The following is a 27,721-nucleotide window of genomic DNA, read 5'->3' on the forward strand; positions in this document are numbered from 1 at the left end:
AAGGGACAGAAAATAGAAAAAGAAAAATAAGGGGGAAGAAAAATGAAGAAGAATGGCGATTTGGGCTAGTTGGTTTTATTAACCCTTATTATCATGAAGAAAAATGAAATTGAACAGCAACAAATAAGGCTGCCCAGACTAGCATTTCCTTCATACTTCGCACCACTATAGGGTGAAGAAGTGGCCTTAATGTATTAAGGGGCTCCCCACCTGGGGAAAATTGGCTCTATACGCGATTCCACCCAACGAATAGGCAGAATCTGGTTTTCATTAAATATTTGCTTACTAATCCAGCCTTCCCAGTGATGCAGAAAAGAAAGACAGCATGAATTTGTTGATTCGACAGTGTAAATTTGACTCACGGTGGTACAGAATAAGTTCAGAGACCGTGTTCGGTGAACCGTGTGGTATAACGCATAATGGCGTGGCTGCGTTCAACAGTGGGCGCGTTTGTGCGATCCTTATAGGGGCCCTGCCACACTTTTCGCACATGGTCAGAAATTACTGCCGATCGGTAGTAGAGGCTTCCGAGAACACGCGATCCAAATGTTATAGCGCAGCACGTGGCCAGGAATTCGCAATAAATGATCAAAGTCAGCTAAAAATTGCTTTCTCTTCCTTTGACAAATAACTGAATATACCCGAAAATCACACGTAGATGACCAATCTATCAGCCATTGGCTGATTTGAACATGGCGCGATCAGTTGTTACAGAAATCGCCGTGAGAGGCCGTCACTTGTCCACACGTGCGCGCGATCGCACTAAAAAAAGCCGCGTATTCGATGAGAAAAAAAAATTGCTCAGGGTCACATGGCGTGCATGACGTTTTTTTGTTTGCCCCTCCCATCCCTCCCTGCTTAGCTTCCAGTACTTTCGTCGTGACGAGAGAAGAGATAATGCGATTGCAGCGAGTGGCAAATCTTTGTAACCCCGCTCGTGTTGGGCAGATTTTTAAAATTTTCGCGGCGTTGAACTTGTGAGCAATGTGCTTTTCCAGTAAATTAAATCCACGGTTACTCAAAAAAGTGTTTCAGGGCCCCTTTAACGATAGCATTGCTTGTTTTCCTATCGCAGATAGAGGTTCACACGTCTCCGTTCAAAAGTACTTAAATTTATTTAAAAATTTGTGGTGCCTTTATTGGAGGAATAAAACATTGTTTTGCCTTCCTGTTTTGGACCCCTATAGGACGCGCTTTTTGAGGCTTGAAAATCCGGCCTCTATTCATTACATAAAACAATACGGTTGCTGTGCCTCTTCTGGTTATCACCGATATTGCTTGTTCATTGACAGCATATATATGCTTGCTAAGGAGCATTGTGCTTCACATTAAAAAGAATGTCGTCACTGGCTTGAATGGCACCAGTTGGTGAGTGTTTGTATTTTTCTGCAGGATGTACCACAACACGCTAAGAGAGAATGAAATAAACACTGACAAAACGTGAGATATGCAGTTATACAGAGCGCACACTATCCACTGGTTTTTTCTCTTTAAGAGAAGAAGCTAAGAACTAAAACGATGCACGAATGTACTTATCCTCTCACATCAAGTTGACACGTTATTTGCTCGCGCAGTTTTATATGTGTCTATTGTGCGTTTAAATTCACCACGTGCGTGTGTTATTTCAGCATTATACAAAAAGCATGATGAAGGTGTGCACAAATATTCTTTTTTGCTAAATTCCTAACCACATTGTGACCATGGAATATTCGCAGGAAAGACAGCTTGATTTATTTGACTCGACTGCTTATTTCTACTGGTTAAAAATTTAATTCTGTTAATTTCTATATTTACTGTCACAATGATTGTTTCCACGCATTTGAAGATGCCTTCTGCTACAGAGGAGGAAACGCCGCAGGTATCACGCATATGCATCATTTCTGAAATTTTTGAATATTAGTTGGAAGCTTTTTGGAAACACCCTGTATATATTATATTTCCCGCGACAAACCAGACACCGTTAGTTGAGCGTCTGCTCTGTCCTTCTCTACCCGTCCCGTCTCACTCAGGCGTAGTTCGTTCTCACTCTAATGATGTGCTAAACAGTCTAGTTCGGCCCACTGCAGAGACGGCACACCCTGAAAGGTAGTAATTATAACTTTTTTATGGTTAGAAAGCACGCGGATTGCTGCAGCCCCTAGCAGTGAAATTTTTAATAGGAGAAACCCCAATAATTTCAATACATCTATGTAAACGTTGATGGGAGAGTGTTACTGAATTGTACATACATACCTTCTTCGTTTCATTGGCCGGCTTTAAGGAATCTCAGAGACAACAAATATAACTGTCTTTAAAAACGTCGGCAGCGATATGGGAGTTGCATGAACAAATACCCATGGTAAATACAATGCACATACTGCACTTTCTTCAGCGAGTATGTATCCACAGTCATATCCCTTCACCTGAAGCACTGGTCTTCCTATGACGGCGATGTGTAAGTTAGTTGATTTCATCACACGACTCCAACCACAACGTGAATATCTTTTATTAGACGCGATAGTACACTGTACATTTATTCCCAAAAACAATAACACTCGCAATACATTTCAATGAGGTCGTGATCACTGATCATATACACAACACTGAAGACAACACCACCTCAAAACACTGATCATTCAACTCAAGTCATAAGATATGGCGAGTATTACGTTAAACAAAAATGATAAGTTGACGCCCACGTTTCATTTAAACCTAATTTCTTTCTCCTCCAAAAGACGGTTTAGCGCTTTTTTACCGCTTGTTTCTAGACGCTCCGAAATTGAGAAGCTACGGCCATTCAGTATCTTGTTGACAATGAACTTTCCAAGCCAGTTGAAGGCGAACGACGCTCCGGTAAACTTTGTTACCTTGATATTTCCAATTTCAACAACCTGCAATGAAATGTGAACACGTTGATTATGTTAGCGATGTAACCAGAAAACTGTATGCTAAATATTTTAATGCTTATGGACCCGGGGATGGAACGTAATGCTCACAACAATACTTTTTGTTGGTGGAAATACGTTCCCTGAACAAAAGTAATGAATTTCTTAACGAGGCTACCAGGCTTAGACATAACTCCATCTACTAAAGTAACCAAGCTTCACAATCACAGGCCTAAATAGGAGGTCAATTATCACATAGCACAACAGCAGTAGCCTCGGGGATTGAAATAGTGATTTATTAGGCCACACTAAAATATCAACCAAGCAGAACGAATTTAATGTTTTTAACACTGGTGGAAGTGCTCAAGAACGTTACCCTCGTGTTATCGTGACAGTCGTTCATGTCTGATGCTCACGTCCGGTCACCTATTCGTCCCCAAGTCTGTGGCTAGTCATGACACAGATTCACAATTGTGTCACTTGTTTCAGTTTAGAAACTTAAGCGCCCAGGTAAACTTCATTCGCTATTCTGACATTGAAGCTCAGCAAACATGATGTTATTACCTGTAACGAGGAAACTGTAGTTGAAATATGCGTAGTGCTTAAATTTGCAGACTAATGGTAGTTGTGCCTGGAGCGGAAACCAGGTAACGGGACTGTCTCACAGGAGAAGGGCAAGCACGTCGGCACGCGATCCCACGACAAACGGTTCGGAGAAGCGCCCCAAAAATGTTGATTCTCTCGGTACAAAAAGCTATACCGGATGCTGCACATGCAGAAACAAGAATAACAATAACAAAGAAGGCATAGAATAGTCAGTCACATTGCCACAAGCTTTCGCCAAACACATTCTGAAATTTATGAAGTGTTTTCTGAAAGAAATATATCTTTCATCGAGACCACGTATAGGTAGGAATAGGACTGTATGTGTCGGCAACATGTGTATTAATTGGGGGCCCAGAGAAAGTTGTTAACACTTCTTTTTTTATTGCGATGGCAATTAAATGGGCACTATCGGCTGGATTTTGCCGCCGGGTTCATGTGATGGGGCTGACCACGAGAGCACCCAAACGTAAGCGGATGAATAGATAGATAGATAGATAGATAGATAGATAGATAGATAGATAGATAGATAGATAGATAGATAGATAGATAGATAGATAGATAGATAGATAGATAGATAGATAGATAGATAGATAGATAGATAGATAGATAGATAGATAGATAGATAGATAGATAGATAGATAGATAGATAGATAGATAGATAGATAGATAGATAGATAGATAGATAGATAGATAGATAGATAGATAGATAGATAGATAGATAGATAGATAGATAGATAGATAGATAGATAGATAGATAGATAGATAGATAGATAGATAGATAGATAGATAGATAGATAGATAGATAGATAGATAGATAGATAGATAGATAGATAGATAGATAGATAGATAGATAGATAGATAGATAGATAGATAGATAGATAGATAGATAGATAGATAGATAGATAGATAGATAGATACGCTCAAAGTCGCTGAAGTTCGCTAAGAAATGCTTCGCATTTAATAAAGAGCAAAATGACCGCCCAGCTCGGCCCTTTCTTCAGACTCTCATCGCTAGTCGAAGCTGCCTTAATTTTTAGAGGCTTTATAGGAAACGCTTTCAAGGCTTCGTCCTAAACGTTGAGTAAAAACTAGAGATGTGAGCCACCTTAAACGGACCCGGCAACACTTCTTGAGCGTGGTCAGAAAACACTGCTGATCGGTAGTCGACGCTCCTCAGACCACGTGAGCCAAATAATCTAGCGCAGCTTGTGGCTTGTGATTTACAATTCTCAAAGTCAGCTACAAATCACTCCATCTTCTCTTCAAGAAGTGATTCCATGAACCCCAATTACTCTGCCCCGAATCCAACCATAGGCTGATTAGAGTATCGCAAACTCTATAGTTACCGCGACCACTGCGAGATGCCGCCACGAGCCCACGCACGGGCTCTTTGCTATACACTGAAAGTGATCCACGCAGTAAAAAAAAAAAAACAGACAAAAAGTGTAGTACAATGTCATGGCGCGTGCTGATTAACATCGCAGCTTCTCGCCTCCCAGCGTAGCTTTCAGCTCGCTCGCAGGCACGAAAATGATAGAAGGCACCGAAAGCGTGCAGCAAATCCCTGTAACTCCGTTCACATTAAGGGATTCTAAATTTATTTGGGGCAGTTGATTCTTGAGGCAATGAACTTTTTATTGAAGCCGCTCGATGCCTACTGAGAAAAGGGTTGCGTGGTCTTTAAGCTGGATGAGAGTCATGGCTTGTTTGCGCTCCTACTAGTACTTCTTTGAGATGTACGTTTAGCTCTACACTATCCAATGTGTAAACTGGCTGTTATTTGCCATAAACATTTGCACGGCTTCATATCATTACCAGAAATATTGTGATTACAATCCCATTATGCTTTCGTCAAGGAAGTACGACACTGAATTCAAACTTGCGCCAATCCTCGATCAACACCCTGCACGTGAGAGATAGAGATGAAGAAGCGCAATGCGTAGTCAAGGGTACATGTTAATATATGCGGTTTTAATCGGGAATGTTGTGAACAAAAATAATATTAGAAAACCGTGTCACGCAATTGGACTGATACGCATGAAAATTAGAAACGATTTTCTTGTCATGCCGATAATGTCTTATTCTCTATACAGCTCATCACAGTAACTTTATTGTTACTTTTATTTGATGCCTGTGTTGGCTAACTAACGACGAATTTCGCCGTAACACAATTTCTATGCATGGTGGCACACTGCGCCGCCAGCTGAATTGGAAATCGTTTACTTTTAGTATGCGTCTTGTCTTCGCTAAGAAAAGAATCTCAGAAGTTTAGTTAGTATGACTGCTACAACAAAATGGAATGTGAATATTGCCTAAAAAGTGAGGGACTTTCGACCATGACTTACAGGAAAAGCAAAAAATACACGCGTCACCTACGATGGCAGCTACGCTGGGTGGCCTTTCTATTACTGCGGCGCCCTAGCGGCCACCGCTTGCTCTCAAATAAACTGAGGTGGCAGTTTTGGGACAAGAAATGCTTTTCAGGGATTGTGGTTATACGCATGGGTGGGTTGTACGCGAGAAAATACGGTATTGGTGTGAATGACTACATTTTCAAACGCAGCTGTGCGTGCATGCCGGAATCCGGCAGCCTCTAGGCCCTAATGCTAGCGTTTTCTTTCAACTCCATATTCAGAGTGCATTTAGGGGTGCTGTACGCCGCTACATCAGACTTCTATATGCTGAAGACTGTATAGGCTATTGCCAGTTTCGCGGAGAACAACCAGGTTAAAGGGAGATGATAAGCGAACGGTGATCCCGAATGACGGCCGAGATAACGGAGAATCAGGGCAGCAAGCAGGGAATGGGAAGCGATAGTTTCTGCTCGCTCTGGGCGGCATCCTCCTAATCACACCACTCACTCTCCCTATGCATGCGGGACAGTCGTCTTCCGTGAGAAAAGGGCAATATCATGGGGAATATCGCACTGCCTGGTGTTCGATATATCAGGTGTTCTGTTTATTATTGTTGTATGAGGTGTTTAAGCATCGCCGTGTTCAAAACTATTTTGATATTAGGGATAACGCGATTTAACTATGTTTGATATTATAGGGTTTAACTATTGTTGGTATCTAGCATAATGGGACATAACTAGCGCAAACGGTACAATGCCCGAGAGGAAGAAACATGGGACCACGGTAAACATCAACTAAATTCTATTAGATTCAGCATGCTAGCATATAAGGGGAGTCTCCTTATAGCGATATCGTTTATTACAGTATATCGGATATAACGATGACCAAAGATGGCACGAACCACTTTTAGTATGCTTCTTATTGTAAAATAAACAGCTTATTTTGATGCTCCAGTGCCACTATATCGGTTATAGTGACTAAATCTGGCTACAGCACGCGCCGTGAATAGGTTTCTGCAGAAACGAAGCTGTGCTGCCGAGAGGGGTGAGAGCAACGACTCCGATTATGCGGTTGAGCAGCCTACTCTGGCAATGGCGTCGCAGGAGGCCCAGCGGATGATGCATGTAGTCCCTCCGGAACCTTGTTTACCGAAGGACCTCCCACTCACCTTCGCGGAGCACGTAGATGCTCGTAAGAAATATGTGCGCCACTTTCGCGTGAAGCAAAGCTGACAGACTGTGCCTTCTCTGCAAACAAGTAGTACACAGTTGCACTATCTTACTTGCATGCAAATCAAACGTTCCCATCTCTCTTTAGTCTTTTTTTATCCCCCTGTTTGTTACAAATATCGGTTATAACGATAGTATTTCCTTGGCACTTGTAAAGAGTTATAAGTGGACTGCACAGTAACGTTGGACTGCACTGTATGCGCAAGGCCTCAGCGTTTTTTGGAGGGTGCACCACCTTGATCTGAAGGAGGGACCAGGCAGGCAGATGTGCCCGAGTGACGCTTCTTCGGGCTCTATATGCCACACTAAAGAAAAAAATCGGGAAAGGGATGGACACGTTTTGCCATCTCGTGGCTACGCAAGTGATTAAGGCAGCTTCGCCCACGGATTAAGAAATTTGGGCAGCTTCGCCCTAGTGATGACAAGCCCGAAAAAAGCGCGGAGCTGGATAGCCTGCCTTGTTTGTATTTATATTTCTCTGTCTTTCTTCCTTTCTCTCTCTCAGTTCCTTCTATATATCTTTGTCTCTTTTCGTTCTGCTTCTTTCATTCTCTCTCATTCTCTCTTCGTTCTGTTTTTGTCTTGTTCACTCTTAGCTCTTTTTTTTTAGTCTGTTTCTTCCTATACCTTTTTCTCTCTGTCAATTTCTTTTCGTTTCTTCTTACCTGTTTCTCTCTTGGTTGCCTTTCTTGCTTTCTTTTTACTGATTCATGTTTCTTTCTCTTCTTTTTCTCTTCGCACTCGTTCGCTCACCGAGCACAGTTATTGCATCCCACGCCACATGAATCAGCGCTAGTGTTCTGGGAGCGAAGCGCAAGATGAAGAAGAAGAAGACTAAGAGAGCGCGTACAGCTCGACGACGATGATAGCTTTCTGTTCACTCTGCATTGAGGCTTTTCTTAAAGCTGCGCTATCAGAATAGCCCTCGAAGCATCAATCAGAAACTTGGAGACTGCGTCTCTCCAACACGTGCCAACAGCTTACAGACTTGCTTACCTTGAATGTGGTAACGCTGGCTCTATTCAGTTCGTTATTGACTTCCATTCCAATTTCGACAACGAAGTAGTTGAGAGTGGCACCGAGGCTTCCGCGAAGTCGGAAGAAACGTGATGGCCGGTATAGGTATCGGCCAGACATGTTCAACTGCGAATGAAATGAGGTAAAAGACGGCATAGATGGTGCAGTAGTTTACGCACCACACATTACTCACGCTCTTCAACAGTGGCGTGCAAGCGCGTGCATACAAAGCAAAGGCAAGACAGCACTTACGTCATCTGCCCGCAGTCGGCCCGTGATGGTGACCAAATGTTCGTCGATAAAAGTGATGTTAACGTCACCGTGACGACTGAGGGATGGGAGGCCATATATAGATATGTTGTCGACATGACCCCTACGGTCGTCGAGTTCGACGTGCTTAACGATGACAGGGTTTATTTTCTTCTGTATGGAGTCGCTGTCCCTTGCCTCTCGCAGCAGGCTGTCAATAATTTCGTTTCCATTAACTGTGAGGTCCTCACTCTTGTCTTGCGCTATAAAAAAAAGTACACATTATTGAGAGTCGCTGTAACTGGCTGAGTTTTAGGCGTAAACTATTCCCCAGCTTTGAGAGCCGGAAAATTGTTAGGTATGAATGTCGTGCATGACATTCCACAGGTAGTCAGGAAACATGCAAGTAAGCAAACATATTACGTTATCTAATGGAATAGCTTGGATTGGATAAGCCCCTGCACAAACAAAGCATACCAAAAAAAAAAACAAAATGGAACACTAATGCTTAAGTTTACTTTCTTTTTTAGACGCCAAGCATCTTATGCCAGGGGCTGTGTCCCTCCCTCCCTCACTCCTACGGCGTACACACCTCACTGCGCCTGCGCATCCCCTTCCCTCTTCCTCCTTTCCCAGGCTTCACCTATCGTGGTTTCCAAAGCGCATACGCGTCCTCTCTCCCTTTTTCTGTCCTCTCAACGCTCCTCCCTCTTTCTCTCGAGTCGGCGGCGAAGGCAACGAGACGCTTCCTTAGTACACAAGATCACTTCGTAGTCGTCGATCGTCGATCTTGCAACGTTCCACGTTTCCGTGAGACCAAGCGCGTCTACTTTGGTTAGGACATGATCACGTACGGTGTCTCTGCGTGTGCGTTGGGGGACCGACTGTTTAGCAGTGCTATAGGCATGATCACCAGCTTCAAGTGATGTTTACCGGCAGCGTAAGTCAGGTAGAGGTTCTGAATGCTGCTGCACCTGCTTAAGGCGACGTAGACGAGCTTTGTTCACAATCTCCCCGATGCTTCGCATTCACGCATAGTTCCCTCTAACGGGAGATGGCGCATTTTTTCTTCTCTATTTTCGTGCTGCTTAACCAGGAATTGGTACAAACGTAGGTTCATCATGGGTCATAGCTATCTCCATGGCTTCGTTTCACCTGCCATAGCAGGGCTAATAAACTTTCTTTGCTGTCATAACTTGTCATTGAGTCAATACATAGCGTACGAAAAAACACTAGCATAATTAACCGAAAAGAACCTTCCATTTATAAAACATGAGGAAGTCATTGTGCATTCCCACTTAAATATTCCTCTGTCGTAAACTATAATAGCACGCTTCTGAAGAAAGAAAACTGCTTGGAAATGATGCAGTTTTTTGCTCATTTATTTGCTTCGCCACCATGCAAAAAAAATTATTTTCAAAGGATTGACAATCTACAGCAATATATGTGGTGGCTTTGTTAAGCTGAAGGAGTCAATGGGTATTAGACATATAGTTCAGAAATACCTCTGTTTTACGAGCTAGGAACATCTACAGCGTGTTTCAAAAAATGTGTCCAATACTGCTTAAAAATCAGCAAAAGACGCTATTTGCTCGCTATCTTCACAGTTGTTTTTGGTGTAGCTACAAACATCTTAATAGGGTTTAAGACAATATTTGAAAGAGCAATTAAAAAGTTTGAAAGTTCAACAACTAACTTTTTTCATTAGTGAAGTTAGGCAGTTAAATGAAATGAGAAAATCGAAGTCCTCGATGCGAAGAACCCGTTGCCACTTTTAGATTTCGGGAAAGCGGCCTCCAGCAATAACTACAAGTTAATGAAATTCTCCTCGATTCTGCGGCGAAACCGAAAGCAAAGGACCGGTGAGCGCAACAAGCAGACTATACTACAATGACGTCACAGTTCAAAACAGTGGTTACAGGGGTGCAGTTTTTTCCCCGTTCGTTGACGTATGTTCGTCATGCGTGCTGTAATTGCGAACAAAGCCCACACATCCACACAACGAAATTGGTTGATGGTTGATGTAACAACGCTCCCTCATTTTACTTGGGCTCATTTCGTGTTTCGGTTTAAGTTTCGCCGAAGAATGGGAGAGAATTTGGCTATTTTGCAGTTATTAGTAGAGGCCACTTTTCAAAAACCTCAAAGCGGCTATCGGTTGTTCCCTTCAAAGACTTCAATTCTCCTATTAGACTTGACTGCCCAATGCAATAGTTACTTATTTTAACTGTCCTAATTACTTTTCCTAAAGATGTATTCAAGCTTCTTAGGATTCCTGCCACTACAGAAAAAGCAAGTACCATGACAGCGAGCAAATAGCGTCTTTTGCTGATTTTTAAACAATATTAAACACACTTTTTTAGACACCGTCTATACTTCACGACCTAGTCATGTTTGTTGTTTTATTATGAAATGAGACACCACCTATAATCTCTCTGGTTTCGATACCATTCAAGCAGCGTCGACTGTCAAATAAAGGCGTGTGTTTATATTGGCATTGTGTACCAACGAGCAGCTCATTTGTTATGATCTCTGAAAGGTGGTCTACATGTCGGTGAAAAAACTGAAAAGTCGAAGTACATGTAAAAAAAAAACCAAGATGAACGTAAGATACTTATAAAATATCAGTTTCTCAAATTGAAAAAAGCAAGCTTTGAGGGGTAAACAGCAGAAGAATATGTTTCTGCTTTATAGTCGACGCTGTCGGCCAAGAACTGATTCACTGTTAATCTCAAAGCTCACGCAAACTTTCAAAATCTATTTAGATTCTATTTTGAGTGTGTTTAACTTTCAAAAAGCGTTCATAGTTTTAATAAACAAGCAATAACACGTCTTAAAACTGCTAACTAAGCCCCAAGTTGCAATTTCTCAACGTTGAGCAGGTGTCCGCCACAGGAATTGGGTATATTCCACTATACTCCCCACTGGAGCACTTGGAAGAACTAAGACAACAGTTAGCCCAACAACAAATGGCTGCGAAGCGACGGCGGCGAGCCGAAGAAACCGAGTGCGTACACCGAGAGGTTACCCGAAAACGGAAGGCCCCGAAGCAACGGAAGGCCTATGCGAACGACGATGGGCCCGTGTGGTCCTTCTGATATAACTCGAACCTCTCCACGCTCATAACCAACCTAGAAAAAACCTGCATCACCTAACGGATGCCACAAAACAACATAGAAGACTAGTAGTCTTCACAATAGTCCAGTTTAGCTGTTTCACGCTTGTGTGGCTTAATGCAAACTTCCCCAGCTTTTCTTCCAAACTACGCCTAATTTTTGTTTAAATTATAGCTGTAGAAATCAAATTATACAACGTTATTGGTGCAGTCTGTGCCACATACGCAGTTTTGTAAGTCATTAAATAATATATAATGCGGGGTCTGTGGCAAATACCTGCACTCGGGCCACGGGGAGACTCCATACGCGGTCGGGTAAACCGAATAAACACGTGTTCATTTATTCACTTGCTTTCAAAAGAACACCTTCAGCCGACTCAAGTGCGTCACTAGTGACACGCTCTATAATCTTATGCACTATTCCAATACAACACTCAATCAACATAACAACAAACAAACTCAAGGTAACGTGAATGCGGCATCGCCGCTGTACGACTCAACACGAAGGATTCACAGGAAAACAACTCGTGGTTGCCGCCACTCACGGACCATGCCCGCAGGAGACGTCCGTGCGCGATCACCGCTCAACGCCCAAAGATCCTCTCTCTTTCTCTATCTCTCTCTACCTCTTTTAAGGCTCTTGGGAATGTTCGTCTGCCTGTCTGTTTGTCTTTCTCTTTCTGTCTATCACTCGATTAATCTTCGTCTCCTGGTTCTGTTAATACTAGCGAACATTGTCGATCAAAATGCAAATATTACACATATTTGGGGGCAACATCAACACGTGAGTATTATGTAGTGTGTCACTTTATCTTTAAAATTCATAGATCATCATCATCATCATCATCATCATCATCATCAGCCTGACTACGTCCACTTCAGGACAAAGGCATCTCCCATGTTCCGCCAGTTAACCCGGTCCTGTGCTTGCTGCTGCCAATTTATACCCGCAAACTTATTAATCTCATCTGCCCACCTAACCTTCTGTCTCCCCCTAACCCGATTTCCGATGGAGGCGGAAATGTTGTAGGCCCGTGTGCTCAGATTTGGGTGCACGTTAAAGAACCCCAGGTGGTCTAAATTTCCGGAGCCCTCCACTACGGCGTCTCTCATAATCATATAGTGGTTTTGGGACGTTAAACCCCACATATCAATCAATCAATCAATCAATCAATCAATCCCCCTAACCCGCTTGCCTTCTCTGGGAATCCAGTCAGTTACCCTTAACGACCAGCGGTTATCCTGTCTACGCGCCACATGCCCGGCCCATGTCCATTTCTTCTTCTTGATTTCAGCTATGATATCCTTAACCCCCGTTTGTTCCTTAATCCGCTCTGCTCTCTTCTTGTCTCTTAAGGTTACACCTACCATTTTTCTTTCCTTTGCTCGCTGCGTCGTCCTCAATTTAAGCTGAACCCTCTTTGTAAGTTTCCAGGTTTTTGCTCCGTAGCTAAGTACCGGCAAGATACAGCTATTATATACCTTCTTCTTGAGGTATAGTGGCAATCTACCTGTCATGATTTGAGAGTGCTTGCCAAATGTGCTCCACCACATTCTTATTCTTCTAGTTACTTCAATCTCAAGGTTCGGCTCCGCAGTTATTAGCTGCCCTAAGTAGACATAGTCTTTTATAACTTGACGTGCACTATTACCTATCTGGAAGCGCTGTTCTTTTCCGAGGTTGTTGTACATTACTTTCGTTTTCTGCAGATTCATTTTAAGACCCACCTTTCTGCTCTCCTTGTCTAGCTCCGTAATCATGAGTTGCAATTCGTCCCCTGAGTTACTCACCAATGCAATGCAATGAAATTCATAGATACTAAATTCTAAAGACCACAGTGCTTATTACGCTGCGCTGACAACGCAACGCTATGAACGAAAAAGCGGTTGTTTCTCACGATTCCCTTAAACTTACATGGTCCTGCCACTAACGAGTGGCTTCGCATTCTAGAAAAACTTTTTTTTTTTGTTTTTTCAATTACTGCTCATGTCTGACGCAGCATCTACTCACTGATTCTGCCGTGAACAACGTCAAATAAGTGTTTTATTCTCTCTCCAGACAGAAGACCATCGTCTTTCGACAACATTTGCCAGGTAGGCACACAAAGACGCCACCATTTTTTTTCTTTTTTTAGCCGACTTCTTTTCTCCACCGGACAGCACCACCCACAACTACCCATAACCCACGCTAGCCTAGCGCCACCTTCCGCTCGGTGGCTGTTACACTTAATTGCGGCCTATCTGTGAGACAAATGCGCGCCACGAGGCGCCAACGACATTTCTGGAGGTGCCCACACCATCTTAGCAGTAATTAACAATTCAATCATTCATTGCAGGTGGCTAGTACAAACGCGCAGTTGAAAGGCTATCCTCGAAAACCCCAGCTAGATTAGAGAACAAATATTTATTAGACAAGTCTCTGTAAACTACGCAAACACTCGGGAGCTCCTGAAAGTGAAACTAAAACGGAAGAAGAAAGCCTAATGACTTCAATACTAGCGTCCCTCGCCTTTCGTCGTGTTATCACAGCAAAAATGACTCATATAGTTTCGTAATCCAGTGCATCGCAGCCAGTCCTGTTTTAGTCTTTGCAAGGAAACCGTTAGCGGTACATTGGTCTCAATTTTAAGCCGAGCACCTTTAATGGGTCATACTCGCACCCATCCATCCATGACCTGAAACGGCAGTTGTGGCCTATCTCACCTACACTCTTTCGGCAATCGCGTGATGGCTCGGAGACTGTAAGAAATGAAACAAGAAATAAAACAAATATAAAAAATAAAACAAAACAAAAACATAGCATTGTCAGTCGAATGGCCATAAGCTATGGCCGAACACACTTTGGATTTTACAAAGTGTCTTTCAATTTTGCACAAATGGTGGTTTTGGGACGTTAAACCCCACAAATCAATCAATCATCAATTTTGCAGTAAAAGCTGTTACGGGTCACGTGCGACGCCGTAGTTGTTCACCGAGGCTACCACTGGTGTCGGCAACCAGTATCAAAAGAAAAAAAAACTCGGTAAATAGAAAACACTAAGGACACAACGAGATTATAACCTGGGTCCGCTGCGTGCCAGCCCAGTACTCTACCACTTAACTATGCCGGTGCTTCGACCTCGCGTGCAAACTGGCCTTAGGGAGGCAAGATGTCGAGAAAATATTCCCGTTAATATGACTAATAAAGGGTTTTATAACATCAAAGGATCAACCAGGCGTCCCACAATACGAATTGCGTAACGAATGAGTCATCCAATACTACAACCCTTTAGAAAAGCTTGTTCTTGATTACATCTATTAAGTGTGGTGCATTCCAACTGCAGGCATAATTCTTCAATGTCATCAGCCACTGCATAAAAAATTGCACAAAATTCTCAGCAGGTGTGTAGTGGTTACCACGCTTCTCCGAAGAATGATGAAAGATTGCATAGTGAGTGCCAGCCTACTGCCCAATATTGATGGTTATTTATAGCGTAGTGGGTATCCAGCAAGTGTGCTTGTAGCTGCTACGCAAAGAGTGTTTAGAAAAGGCTCTGAAAGGCCGCTCTGGAAGCTTTCGCTGTTAAAGCCCATAGGGACTTTATTCACGGCGACTGCGCTGCGCCATCTGTGCAGGCCTGACGTTTTCTTTGCTCGTCGTTGTCAGTGCAGAATGTGGGCAGATCTTGAAGATAGTGCTATGCAGCACTGTACCGGAGGTCGGTAATTTCACGCGAGGATCACTCCTGTCCCGTAGAGCAGTAGAATGCGCAGTTTATTCCCCATTGTGTGCGCACCTGAAGGAGGCCCACAAATGTGTTACGATGCTGATGCATAATTAAGTACCATGTGCTTCAGCATTTATAAAACCATACTTGATATATTGTTTTTTCTACTGCGACCAAACACGTACAAGAAGAAACACGACGAAGAACCTTTACCGATGGGGGAAGGTGAAGACTATATATACGTGAATAAAGTAATGGGGAATGTGACGGAAGAGATTGCGTCAGTCTACTTATACTTACATGTGCAGTTTATGTTAATAGCATCTGGATGCACAATTAAACACAGCTATTTCCTGAACACGTGTACAGGAAGGCCGAAACTGCAGCAGAAGTGAGGTAAATGAAAACCATACCGCGCATACCCTGAATAATTCCCACTTACAGGCACAGGCTCATCCGCAAATGCGGGAGAGGCCCAGCAGTGTGGGCGCAGTAAGCGGAGCGCAGGTGTGGTGCAAGCCCGGATCTGCAGGTGAACTCAACACTGAAATCGAACGCGCAAGCACCATGCAACGACAGGCAGGGAATTTAATTTGCAACACCCGTGCAATGGCGAATATCAGCAGGAATGAGAACAAATCTTTTTATCCGTTCTGATAATTGTGTTCGAGTGTCGGAGTGGATTGAGTCGTATAACATACCAGCACGCGTCCAGCAGGCGCCATCTCGCCACTATTTAGAGAAGCATTGATCGAGGGGCCGTAGGAAGCGGGACTCTGCGAATTGTACTTCGGAAGCCAATAGGTGGATAGCAAAAGGGCCCGTCATCTGCTGTGGTACTTCTTCTTCAAGGCTCATCCCTTCGCTGCTTCCATGTGCCTGCTGCTTGTGCCTGCTTGCTTCCATGGGTTTTTTGCTGTTTGTTCAGTGATTGTGTTCGTCAGTTCTTTTTCGCACACATTTCGCACATTTCAAAGACAAAAGCAAGAAGTGTAAATGGGCAAACACGAAGAATGGTAAAAGGCGAGTTTTGAGCCCAGTATGCGGTTATGCTTTGAAACACGCGGTAATATTGGTAGAGCCATCTCGATTTAGTATTTTCAGGCACAAACGGCGACCACTTCAAAAACACTCTCACGCATACATGGGCAGTAGGGTTGAGAGCTGGGCTAGTTGGTGAGACATCATTTAACCATACACGGGGACAAAAAGGACAAGAAAACACGACACTCGCTACTAGCAAGTGTCGTGTTTTCTTGTCCTTTTTGTCCCCGTGAATTTGCGCTACTACACCATATGGTTAAATGATGGCATATATGGGCACATGCTGCCAAACGTCAACGTATACGTACGATGTCAAAATAAGTAAGCATACTGGGCCCGATCAATTCGGACGACATAGTGTATTTGCATTGCATATTCTGCATTGCCAACTGTCTGTAATGATCATGGAAACAGCTGAGTTCGTAAAAAGCCCACGAGACAAAACGGCTGCTGCATCAATGATGTCGTGGGACGTAAAACGTTCGAAGTCGCTTTTGAAGCAACGAGTACGGAATGGCGCCTCTATAATGTCAGACTATTGCAAGCTTGAAGCTCTGATAGGTTGTTTTATGTATGTTGAGTGCGGAAAATTTCACATGCATTGCATCGAAACACAATCTTCTAGTGTGTTAAAGAACGACATCTCGTGTAAAAAGCCAGAGGCTCCCGGGATCGAATCCCGGCTGCGGCGGCTGTATTTTCGATGGAGGCGAAAAATGTTGTATAGGCCCATGTGCTCAGATTTTGGGTTAAAGAACCCCCGGTAGTCAAAATTTTCGGAGCACTCCACTACGGCGCCTTTCACAATCATATGGTGATTTCGGGACATTAAACCCCACATGTTATTATTATTATTATTATTATTATTATTATTATTATTATTTTTATTATTATTATTATTATTATTATTATTTAAATTGAGATATAAAGCCGTAATAAATGCCAGAAAACTACAAGCGCACATTTCTGTTTCGGAGTAAGAACAGCTCACTACTGTCAAGCCGGGATGGTATATAACACAGAAGTAAATAAATAAATTTACGTAGGAGCAATATGAAAACAAGTGGGTGGGCATTTCTTGATGCTATTATGCAACAAAAAAATGCACGATGACACCACTTGCTGCAAAACAACAAGCACGAATCCAGAGGAGCGTGCCACTTAAATGAAGATATGACCACTCGCACACTATGTCCTGTAGTGACTGCATTTGATATTATTCTAAACTGCATAGCACTCCGAATTTGTGGGGAAAGACCACCGCAAGTGCTGGGTCGAACACACAGTAAGCGCGGCACTTTTCTGAAACTTTTCAGAATGCCTTTTCGGCGGCATGGCACTTCCAACCGGAAGTCAATGCAGATGGGTGCCGTAGCCCACAATCCTTTGATTGAGCCACGATTTTGCTATCCACCTATTGGCGACCCTCCAGGCTCAGCGGGCTGCAGTATCCAGTGGGGCCTTAGAGCACCTTCCATAAATCAGCAACCAAGCAGCCTTACTTTAATAAACTTTTAAATCTCTGTTCTAATTATTGTTATTTACAAACCTAAAGTACAAACTTTTATCGCACTGCCAAAGTGCAAACCATTTCATTTTTCAAGGTGCGCGGGCCTTAGCTATGACGGAGTTTACATTCGCATAGATTTTACGCACGCTCCCCTCTCTTTTTTTACTTATTCTCATCACTTAATCACTTCCCTCAGTGGAGGATAGTAGATGGGACGCCTGAGTGGTGGACCTCCAAGTTTATTTCACTTCCTCCTCGTAACCAACATTTCCTTGTTTTTAACGCCGGGTTTAATGCTGGTTCTACGCTAAACGCCTGCTGTGGAAAATTTACAGCCCCGCCGGAGGGGTATACACGACGCAATGTTGGTGCACGTTTCGCCCCTACTCCCACCTACTCTCTCCGCCGCCCCCCCCCCCCTTTTTTTTTTCAATACGTTTAGATATAGCTGAAGAAAAGGTCACGTAGGTTGACCGAAAAACATCGCATTATTGTACACCGCCAGTGTCGACAATGCCATCGTGACGAAATAAGCCGTAACTCCACAATGCAGCGTGTTTCGAGGGACCATAAAGTGAAACAATAAATAGGTCTAATCATTAATTTCACCGTAGTAATCTTATTATTAGAGGAGAAAATCAAGGTCAAAGTTTCAATTTTGAAATTTCCTATCTAAATCTCAGTGCGCGGCGCAACGCATTGAAAAGTGTGTTTTCCGTATTTTCATGACATCACTTCAACGAAATGTCGTGGAATCTTTTATGTTTTGTCTGCGGCCATCTCAGAGTACAATGTACTTCACTTTTACTTATTGTGAGCTACGTAGGAGATAGTCAACGCCACCTAAATCTCACACGTCATGGTACTTAGTGCGGGAAATTCAAGCTTTCGTTGCGACCCGCATTTTCGTTTCACGCGTATGCCCTGGTTTTCCTGCTTTCTTAACATCTCTTCACGGAAAACGTCGTTGTGTTGCATCTATGACATGGTAATATGAGAAAAATCATTTTCTTTCTTCACTGAACTACCAGCATATACATACCACTTATACTGCTACTGCTGATACTGCTCAGCTACCAGCAGATACTGAAACCAAGGAAAGTATGGGGGACGTCAGTTGAACTGTTTTAAATTTGTGCATAACAATAGTGGCACACATGTAAAGAAAAATAAAGTGAACTAAAAGACAACTTGCCGCTGGCAAAGACCAAACCTGCAACCTTCGGATGACGCACCCAATGATCTTACTAATTAAGCTACGTGGCGGTCGTCCCCCCATCCACATTGTGGCTACAATTAACGTATAACTTCCAAATCTTAGCACCGAAAAATACGGACACAAAAGGACAAATAACGTCCCCTTTACTTTCCTCCTCTTCGAGTCTTCATAACGTTGCGTCAAAGAAACGAGTTCTCAAAATTTTCTCCTTCATTCACTTAGCTAAATCGTTTTAAGGATGTGTTTCAAGTAGATTTCAAACTCGTCATGGGATTGATAATAATTAACACAACTTTAGTAACTGCATGAAAAACAGTGCATAAAAAGTGACCCCTCGGAACTAGAATTCTAATAGCATCTCCGCGATTTGTATAATGTCTAATTTTGAAAACTTAGCGCAGGTAAAAAAAAAGGAAAGACCATGTTTCATTTTTGATGTCGAAAGAAAGAAAACAGATGGCGTTATTTCTATAAACTGGGCCATAATATATAGTGATATATTTAATTATGGGTAAACTGCTTAAATATGGTAGAGAAGTTGGGTTTAAAAAACTAGCCACCTTATATACGAAGTGTCTCTTGACGGGAAGGGTACCAGAATCTTGTGAGAACGCGAACATCGTTTTAATATATAAGAACAAAGACGTCAAGAACTTGAAAAATTACAAACTGTTGTGCCACAGACATGTTCCTCGCTCGGCAGCACGTCTCACGAGATCGAGCCCTGTTTCGACGAACTGTCTCCCCCCCCCCTCCCAGCGCCGCCTTCTGTGCAGGAGAACCGTGCAGTCCGGGGATAACGTCGTTTCCTCCGCCGGGCCACTTTGCAGTTCCGGGTATGGCTACATCTCCCCCTCCGAGCCCGAGAACTGGTCCGAGAGAATGGACCAAGGACGCTATTTAAGGCCGAGCCGGCCCCATGTTAAGAGATTTTTGCCCCAGCCGACGTTGTCGTGCTGGCCGGCTCTGTAAAACGACAACCTGCTCCAGTAAACGCTACTTTTGTTGCTGTTTTCCAAACGGATTGCCTCCCTGTTTCACCTTCGGGCTAAGGCTTAATCGAAGTCCGCTCGACGGCTTGCCGCTCTTCGCCACCGCTACCATCGCGACAGAGCAAATTCATAACAGTGGTTGGCAGCTTCGGGATACGATATCCTACGTTTGGCACGCCGGATCAGACCCCTGTCCTCAACGTTTTGCTGCTCTGGGACCCGCTACCCCGATCTCAACGGCTGAAAAGTTGGATCGGATCTCCGAGCACGAGGACGACCGCCGTGATAGCGTTTGGCTACGCTGGTATACGCTACGTTGTTCTCATCGTTCGGCAAGCTGGGACAAGCAACCCCGGATCTCAACATTGGCAAGTTGGACCGGATCCCTGCAGGCCTGACGACACCCACGGCACTGTTCGAAGGCAGCCAGGAGTTGGACCATCGTCGGCTACTTAGGTTGGGTGAGTGCCCAACGTTTACTGTTCATTTCGCCAGACCTCTCTAGCACAGGCAGATGTTAGGAGAGTGTTTTGTGTTTTTTATTGGTTATAATTCAATATTCACGTACTTTAAACCACGAGATTAGTTTTGGAGTACGGTGAATATCAGTAGTAGAGCATCACGAGGGACGAGATCGCGATGGAGCAGTACCTGGTGCAGGACCTCCTTGAAATTTGTGGGGCCATGGGGATTTCCGCCGGGTCCGCTAAAACAAGGGAAGCGATTCTCGAGGTGATGCGGGCAGAGAATGTGACGGCCGAGGAGGCTGACGAGTTTTGGGAGCTCGTTTGTGAGCAAAAGCGGAAGGCCGAGGAGTGTCGCAAAAGGAAAGAGCATGCTCTCAAAATGAGAGAGCTTGACCTTAAAATTCAAGCCCTTAAATGGGAGCGAGCTAAACACCAGCTCCACAACTTTCAGGCAGGCGAGAACATCGCCCATTTTCTTGATGAGTTTGAAGTTGTCTGCTGTAATGTTGGTGTTAGCCGCGACCTTTGGGGGGAGAAGCTCGCCACGCTGTTGCCGCGCAAGATAGCGCATGTTTTGAATTGCTTACCCTTCGAGGAAGCAAGAGACTTCAGTTATGTTAGATATGCCTTGATAAGATATTTTTTTCTTTCAAGTCATGCTGACGAGGAAAGTCGGAGCGATGAAGACAAGGTTGAAGCGCCACGAAGAGCGCTAGCAGTAGAAGCGCGTCGAGAAGCGCGTAAAGATAAGGCATGCCGAAAAGCTATGGAAGCTGAGGCCCGTCGCGAAGCACAAGCCGCAGAAGTGTGCCAGAGAGAGCGAAACGCCGAGGTGCGTCGGATAGAGCCAGACGCCGAGGTGCATCGCAAGGAGTTTGGGGCCGAGGCCCATCGCACGGCTAAGGACGCCGAGGCGCATCGCGAAGCGCTAGAGACGGAGCCGCTTCACAGCACACATGATTCGGATGCATCGCATCAAAAAGAGCTTGACGACAAGTCGAGTCGTAAGGCACTACAGGCTGACGCCTGTCGACAAAAGCTTGAGCAGGATGCGCGACATAAAGCGCTACAGAGTAAAGCTCGGAAAAGAGAGCATGAGGCCGACTTCAAAGGCCAGAGAAAAAGGGCTATCCACGACAGCGATAGACCCCCACCAATTGAAAGCTCTGTAAGCGCCTTTGTTAGCCTTAAATTAATCGGGCCTCCCGTTATGCCACAGGCAGAGACCGCTAGCACCGGGCGCCAGGAAACGCTAGCCAACAAATTGGGAACTTCGACTCCCCACAAAGATAAGTTGGTTCAGCCGCATAGAGTTTTGGCAGAGCCTGTCGAAGGCAGTGCGCTTGTGAATAAGTGTGTCGGGGCTTCCACCATTCCTAGCCATTCGAAGAGAAAAAAGCGTCGGCAAAAGCGTAGCGCGGAAGAGACGAGAGGCATCAAACATGTTAAAGCAGCTGTTAAGTGCTGGGACGTCTTCATTCGATACGCCAGGTTCAGGGCTAGGCGTAGGATCGCGAAAGGGCCCTGCAGGAAATGTTTGAAGCTCAGACCATCACTGAGATGGAGATTAGGCGGGAAGCACGTCAACAAAGACCAAAATTCAAGGAAATTGGAACGCCGAAATCACCGCCTGGTCTCATCCTTTTCTCTGCCTTGTAGATGCAAGCAAGTGGGGAAACGTTGCGAGCGCTTGAGCTGTAACACAAGCGGTCGTTCCCCACCGTGGCGAAAGGGTCACTGGTCGAACGGGCGGCGTAAACGATGCAGTGCAGATGCCCCTTTCTTCGAGTTCAGCGGCTGTGGGTCAAAAGTCGCTGCTACTAAGTTCGGCGAACGGGTTGATTCGTCGTCCTTTTGTCCAGACCGCAACCCTCATAAGCTGTGGAATGCGCGACTCTCCAGAGTTCGTCTAAGGGGGGCCCCGTCTTGCCGTTACTAGGAATAGACATTGTAATTAGCTTTAGAAATTGTTTTTCTACTTTTGTCGTAAGCCGTTGAGCAAGGAATGAGTCTAAATTTTTGTAAGTTTTACTTTCCTTGTCATCGGAGAAGCAGATATTCAGGTTTGTTTGATTAATTTTGTTTTCATAATATTTCCAAAGTAACAGTTAGTGTGTTTTATTTTAACAGATAAGGCTAAGTAAAAACCCCTGTTTAAAGTACCTTCTGTGTTTTGCATTACGTGTTAGTATGTACGTAAATGTAGGTCAACTTTTCACTTTGTTTTGTGTAACGCGCAAAAGTTTAAATTTTAGTGTTACTTTCTTACCTTTTCAAGCGTGCATTCTCTTGTTTTGATGATCATTGGCGGAGCTCATTGCAGTGAGAACTTGTAGGATGACGAACTTTGTTATGTTTAACAGTCTGACGCTTGCAAGCGACGCCAATGTGCGTGATTCATAATTGCTTGGTATTCTAAATTGTAGTTTCGGGGCCAAATTGATTTAAACTCAGCAGCTTCGATCGTCCCTAATCTGCCCGGGTCACAATCGAGAATCGCTCACGAAAAAAGAAAATCTGTTAGGTTTAGCAGTGTCATGCACTGTAAAGGAGTGTCCACATTATGTATTGCTCCTCAGATACATTGCTCGTGATGCTATTTTTTTAGCTCAGTTAAATCTCGAGGAAATATTTTCGTTTCTGCTGGTCTGGCGATTTGATCAGCATTTGGAGGGTGCTTGCTTTGGCCGGAGTGGTTCGCCTTTGTGTCCGACTCCGTCGTTCCAGTGAACCTCTGCAGGCCTATGGAAGTCTCAACGGGCGGAGAGAGCGGAACGGCTACCGATGGTCAACCAGCATCCCTCCTTCCGAGCCGCGCTGACGGCTCAAAACTCCGGATGCATTGTCTGGCGGCGGGGGTGCTGTTGTGCCACAGACATGTTCCTCGCTCGGCAGCACGTCTCACGAGATCGAGCCCTGTTTCGACGAACTGTCTCCCCCCCCCCCCCCCTCCCAGCGCCGCCTTCTGTGCAGGAGAACCGTGCAGTCCGGGGATAACGTCGTTTCCTCCGCCGGGCCACTTTGCAGTTCCGGGTATGGCTACATCTCCCCCTCCGAGCCCGAGAACTGGTCCGAGAGAATGGACCAAGGACGCTATTTAAGGCCGAGCCGGCCCCATGTTAAGAGATTTTTGCCCCAGCCGACGTTGTCGTGCTGGCCGGCTCTGTAAAACGACAACCTGCTCCAGTAAACGCTACTTTTGTTGCTGTTTTCCAAACGGATTGCCTCCCTGTTTCACCTTCGGGCTAAGGCTTAATCGAAGTCCGCTCGACGGCTTGCCGCTCTTCGCCACCGCTACCATCGCGACAGAGCAAATTCATAACAAAACCAACCAGCTGACTGTCCGTTCTCTAGTAACTATTTACAAAAATAATAGCTAATAAATTTAAGGTGACATCAGGGTTCAATCAACGAAAGGACTAAGCAGGATTTCGTTCGGGCTACTTCACAATAGACCGTATTCACACTGTCAATTAAGTAATAAATAAATGCGTGGAATACAACCAAATACATAGCTTTCATAAATTACGAGAAGGCGTTTGACTCCATCGAGACATCAGCAATAATGCAGGCACTGCGGAATCAGAGCATCGACGAACCCTACATAAACATACTGGAAGAAATATACAATGGATCCGCAGTTCTCCATAAAAAAAAGCGTCAGAATCCCCATAAAGAAGGGTGCAAGGCTGGGAGACACAATCTCTCTAGTGCTACTCACCGCATGTGTACAGGAGGTTTTCAGGGCCTTAGATTGGGAAGACTTAGGGATAACAGTTAATAGAGATAATCTTACTAACCTACGATTTGCTGATGACATTGCCTTGATGAGTAACTCAGGGGACGAATTACAGTTCATCATTACTGAACTGGACACAGAAAGCAGAAGAATAGGTCTAAAAGTTAATATGCACAAAACTAAAGTAATGTGCAACAGTATCGGCAGAAAACAGCACTTTGTGATATGTGGAGAGATGCTGGAAGTTGTAAAATAATACGTCTACTAAGGACAGGTATATAGTAACCGCAGAGCCGAACCATGAACGTGAAATAACTAGAAGAATAAGGTTGGGCTGGTTGATGATGATATATGGTGTTTTTTGGCGCAAGGGCCATTTGATGGCCAAAGAGCACCAGCTCAGGGTGGGATCGATCACATTCGTTAAGCATTCTCAAAAAATGAATGGTAATCTATAGATACACTAACCCTCAAAAGGAAAGCACATAATAGCTGCATTTTACCGGTACTTACCCACGGAGCAGATACCTGGAGGATAACAAAGAGCGATCAGCTTAAATTGAGGATGACGCAGCGAGCGATTCATGAAAAGGAAAATGATAGCTGTAACCTCAAGAGACAAGAAAAGAGCAGAGTGGGTTAGAGAACAAACCGGGCTTAAAGATATCATAGTTGAAATCAAGAAGAATAAATGGAAATCGGCCGGGCACGTAGCACGGTGGCAGGGTAACCGCTGGTTATTAGGAGCAGCTGACTGAATTACCAGAAAAGGTAAACGCACTAGGGGGAGACAGAAAGTTAGGTGGGCCGATGAAATTAAAAAGTTTGCTAGGTATAACGTGGCAGTAGAAAGCCCAAGACCGGGTTGATAACGGATTATGGAAAAGGCCTTTGCCTTGCAGTGGGTGTAATGATTGATAGGCGGGGTTTGGCGTCCCAAAACCACCATATGATTATGAGAGACGCTGTAGTGGAGGACTCCGGAAAGTTTTATCCCCTGGGGTTCTTTAACGTGCGCCCGAATCTGAGCACACGGGCCTACAACATTTCTGCCTCCATCGGAAATACAGCCGCCGCAGCCGAGATTCAATCCCGCGACCTGCGGGTCCGCAGCCGAGTACCTTAGCCACTCGACCACCGCGGTGGGGCCTGCAGTGGGTGTAGTCAGGCTGATTATGATGATTATGATGATGATGATGAACTTCCACACAGAGTACTGTACCAGCTCACAAGAAAAAAAATGTGACGCCTAATAAGTTTGTTATGCTTTTGGACAGTGTAGTTAGCGCATCGTTTTCACAGCCTTCATCATGCTTCAAGGCTTTTGTGCGCCATCGTCACGTTAATGCACAGTGAACACCATAAAAATGTCATAGGCACTCACAACGTGAAGGGGTCGGTCACTTCAGCCACTGCACTTTAGTGACGAAGCAGCAGTTATCGTGCACGTGCGTGGGCCCAACCTTGCATGGCGACGCAGCATTGTATGCTCGGCTGGTCTGCGCGCGTAACTACGGCGCACGTAACATACGGGTCGGCCACCGCACGTGTATCATAACTGTCGCCCCGACACTTTCGTGCACTTGTTAGAATGACGGGGTCCCTCACTGAGCCCTCTTCTTATGCAACAAGTCAGAATCAGACCACTCAACACTTGCTCGCTTACAGCGTGCACACTCCTCTGCTAATATCTTCTAACAGGTGAAAATCGAATAGAAGTGACGCTGCCCTCTAAGACTGGGGTGTTAACATTAATATTTCGGCTACTATTCGTCTGAAGCAATGCCTTACCTGCTGCAAGCGACGAAACTCCCCCGAGAAGCAGCAAGAGCCGAAGCACCATCGTGTCTCGCACCGAGACTCACTTTCTTCACACTGAGGCACGTGCGGCGCAGGAAGGTCCTCCCCCGTCGGTAAGGTTTCGGCATATGTCCGCCTTCCGTTTCCCGGACGTCGTTACAGGATGCCTTGTGTGGACCGACGAGACGACAAAAACGTTTTGTAATTGCAGGTCACCCATTGTGTTTCCCTCCGTTTGCTTCGTCACGCGACTTTCGAAGAAATGTGATATCGATCGCACACTTACCGTCAAGGGCGTCGCAATCTAAGAAACAGCGTGAACCCTTGTTTTCCTTCTTTAGCCGCCTCTCGTTAGCGAGGGGACAGCTTTAGCTTTTTCGGGGGTACTTCGAGGGACTGTGCATGCTCGAAGCGAGTACGCGTGTATGGCGCCGCGGTTGGTAACCATAAAATTTTAATTGGCTCCAAAAGCGACTATACTTTTTAGTACTTACTTGACTATGAAAGCCTTAACTGCAGCATGCAACCACTGGTTGAGGAATAACACATTCATAACTATAACTTATCGTTTCAATTCAATGCATCGGGTATTATAGCTTGGCCCGAGCCCAGTAGATTTCGCAATATCGGGCCTACGACTACCTTCGAGCAGGCGTGGTGTATTCATCCCTCGTTTTATTGCAGGGAACACCCATTGTCTTCGGAGCCCAGGTGCCTTCGCAATTACGGCACCTCTAAAAGCTTGACGTGCATATTTTGAACGCGTACTTGTAGGGCAGCCATAGCGATTGTTATTGCATGACTCATTGCGTCCAGCGGGGAAAACAATCCTGCTTCTATTATGCGCTCACGAAGTACTGTCTCCATTGATGTCGTGGCATCAGCTTTAGCTGAAACAAAAACTTTTCCTCGAGCACCCGTTGAGATTTTGGTAGGAACACCATGACCTCGATGTCTGTGCTCCTGGTCTAGGCGGGCGTTAATTGTGGTCGTTTATTGGTCCGGTCTCTTAAGAATGTTATTATATATATTATATGGTGCGCTGTTCTAAGTTTTCGGTTGGCTTTTTTATTTACATATACTTTATCAGTTTAAATTTATGTTATACAGCCGTAAGGTACTTTAATTGTTTTATAATGGGGAAAATATTTGCTATCCATGCTGCAGGTTTATGTTTCGCACAGGACGTAATGAACTGTATAATACACAATAAACTACGTCTACCAAAGCTGGCACTAACGCCAGCACACTACTGTGCAGAATCACTAAACACGTATTGCAGCTCAATTGATGTGACATGATGTGCATTTGACCATGTAATTCGCGCCTTTTAGCACGTCGTTTGTCCGCTGGTTGTTATGTTAGTACACTGAAACATGCTCAAAATTCCTGTGTGCTCATAGTTTCGTCAGTCATCATTGCTTCTTTAATTTCAGCATATCCCGGACTAGGAAGCAAGGAAGCAACAAGAGGGAGAAGGAAGAGAGGTTAACCAGAAAGACATCCTGTTGGCTACCCTACACTGGGGGATTAAGGAAAGGGACAAGAAAGATGAGAAAGATGGAAGAGAAGTAAAAAAAGGAGAGACTGACAGAAATTTCACTGTAGCGTGTAGAAGTTCACAGCAAGTCAGAGACGTTCACACAAACCCGTCTTTCTCAAGAAACGCAGCAGGGCTTTCACTGCCTTGTGGGCTGTCGAAGCATGTGGAGGTAATGGCCATAAAGGCTACAGATCTGCTGTGCTAAAGCTATAAAAATACGTAGCCTGCAATTCGGACAACGCAAAGCGCCTAAAAATTTGCAGCAG

General features: G+C 44.6%; 1 protein-coding gene across 1 annotated transcript; it reads right to left on the reverse strand.

The window, feature by feature from the left end:
- Nucleotides 1–2,461: 2,461 nt before the first annotated feature.
- On the reverse strand, nt 2,462–26,062 carry LOC119177158 (uncharacterized). The gene is made up of 4 exons (XM_037428558.2): nt 25,904–26,062; nt 8,323–8,582; nt 8,050–8,196; nt 2,462–2,870 (listed from the first exon to the last, which is right to left on the reverse strand). Exons 1-4 carry the CDS (start codon nt 25,953–25,955, stop codon nt 2,682–2,684), a joined length of 648 nt encoding a protein of 215 aa, XP_037284455.2. The 5' UTR covers nt 25,956–26,062; the 3' UTR covers nt 2,462–2,681.
- Between the last annotated feature and the right edge of the window lie 1,659 nt (nt 26,063–27,721).

Source organism: Rhipicephalus microplus, chromosome X (genome assembly GCF_043290135.1).
Source record: "Rhipicephalus microplus isolate Deutch F79 chromosome X, USDA_Rmic, whole genome shotgun sequence".
NCBI lineage: Eukaryota > Metazoa > Arthropoda > Arachnida > Ixodida > Ixodidae > Rhipicephalus > Rhipicephalus microplus.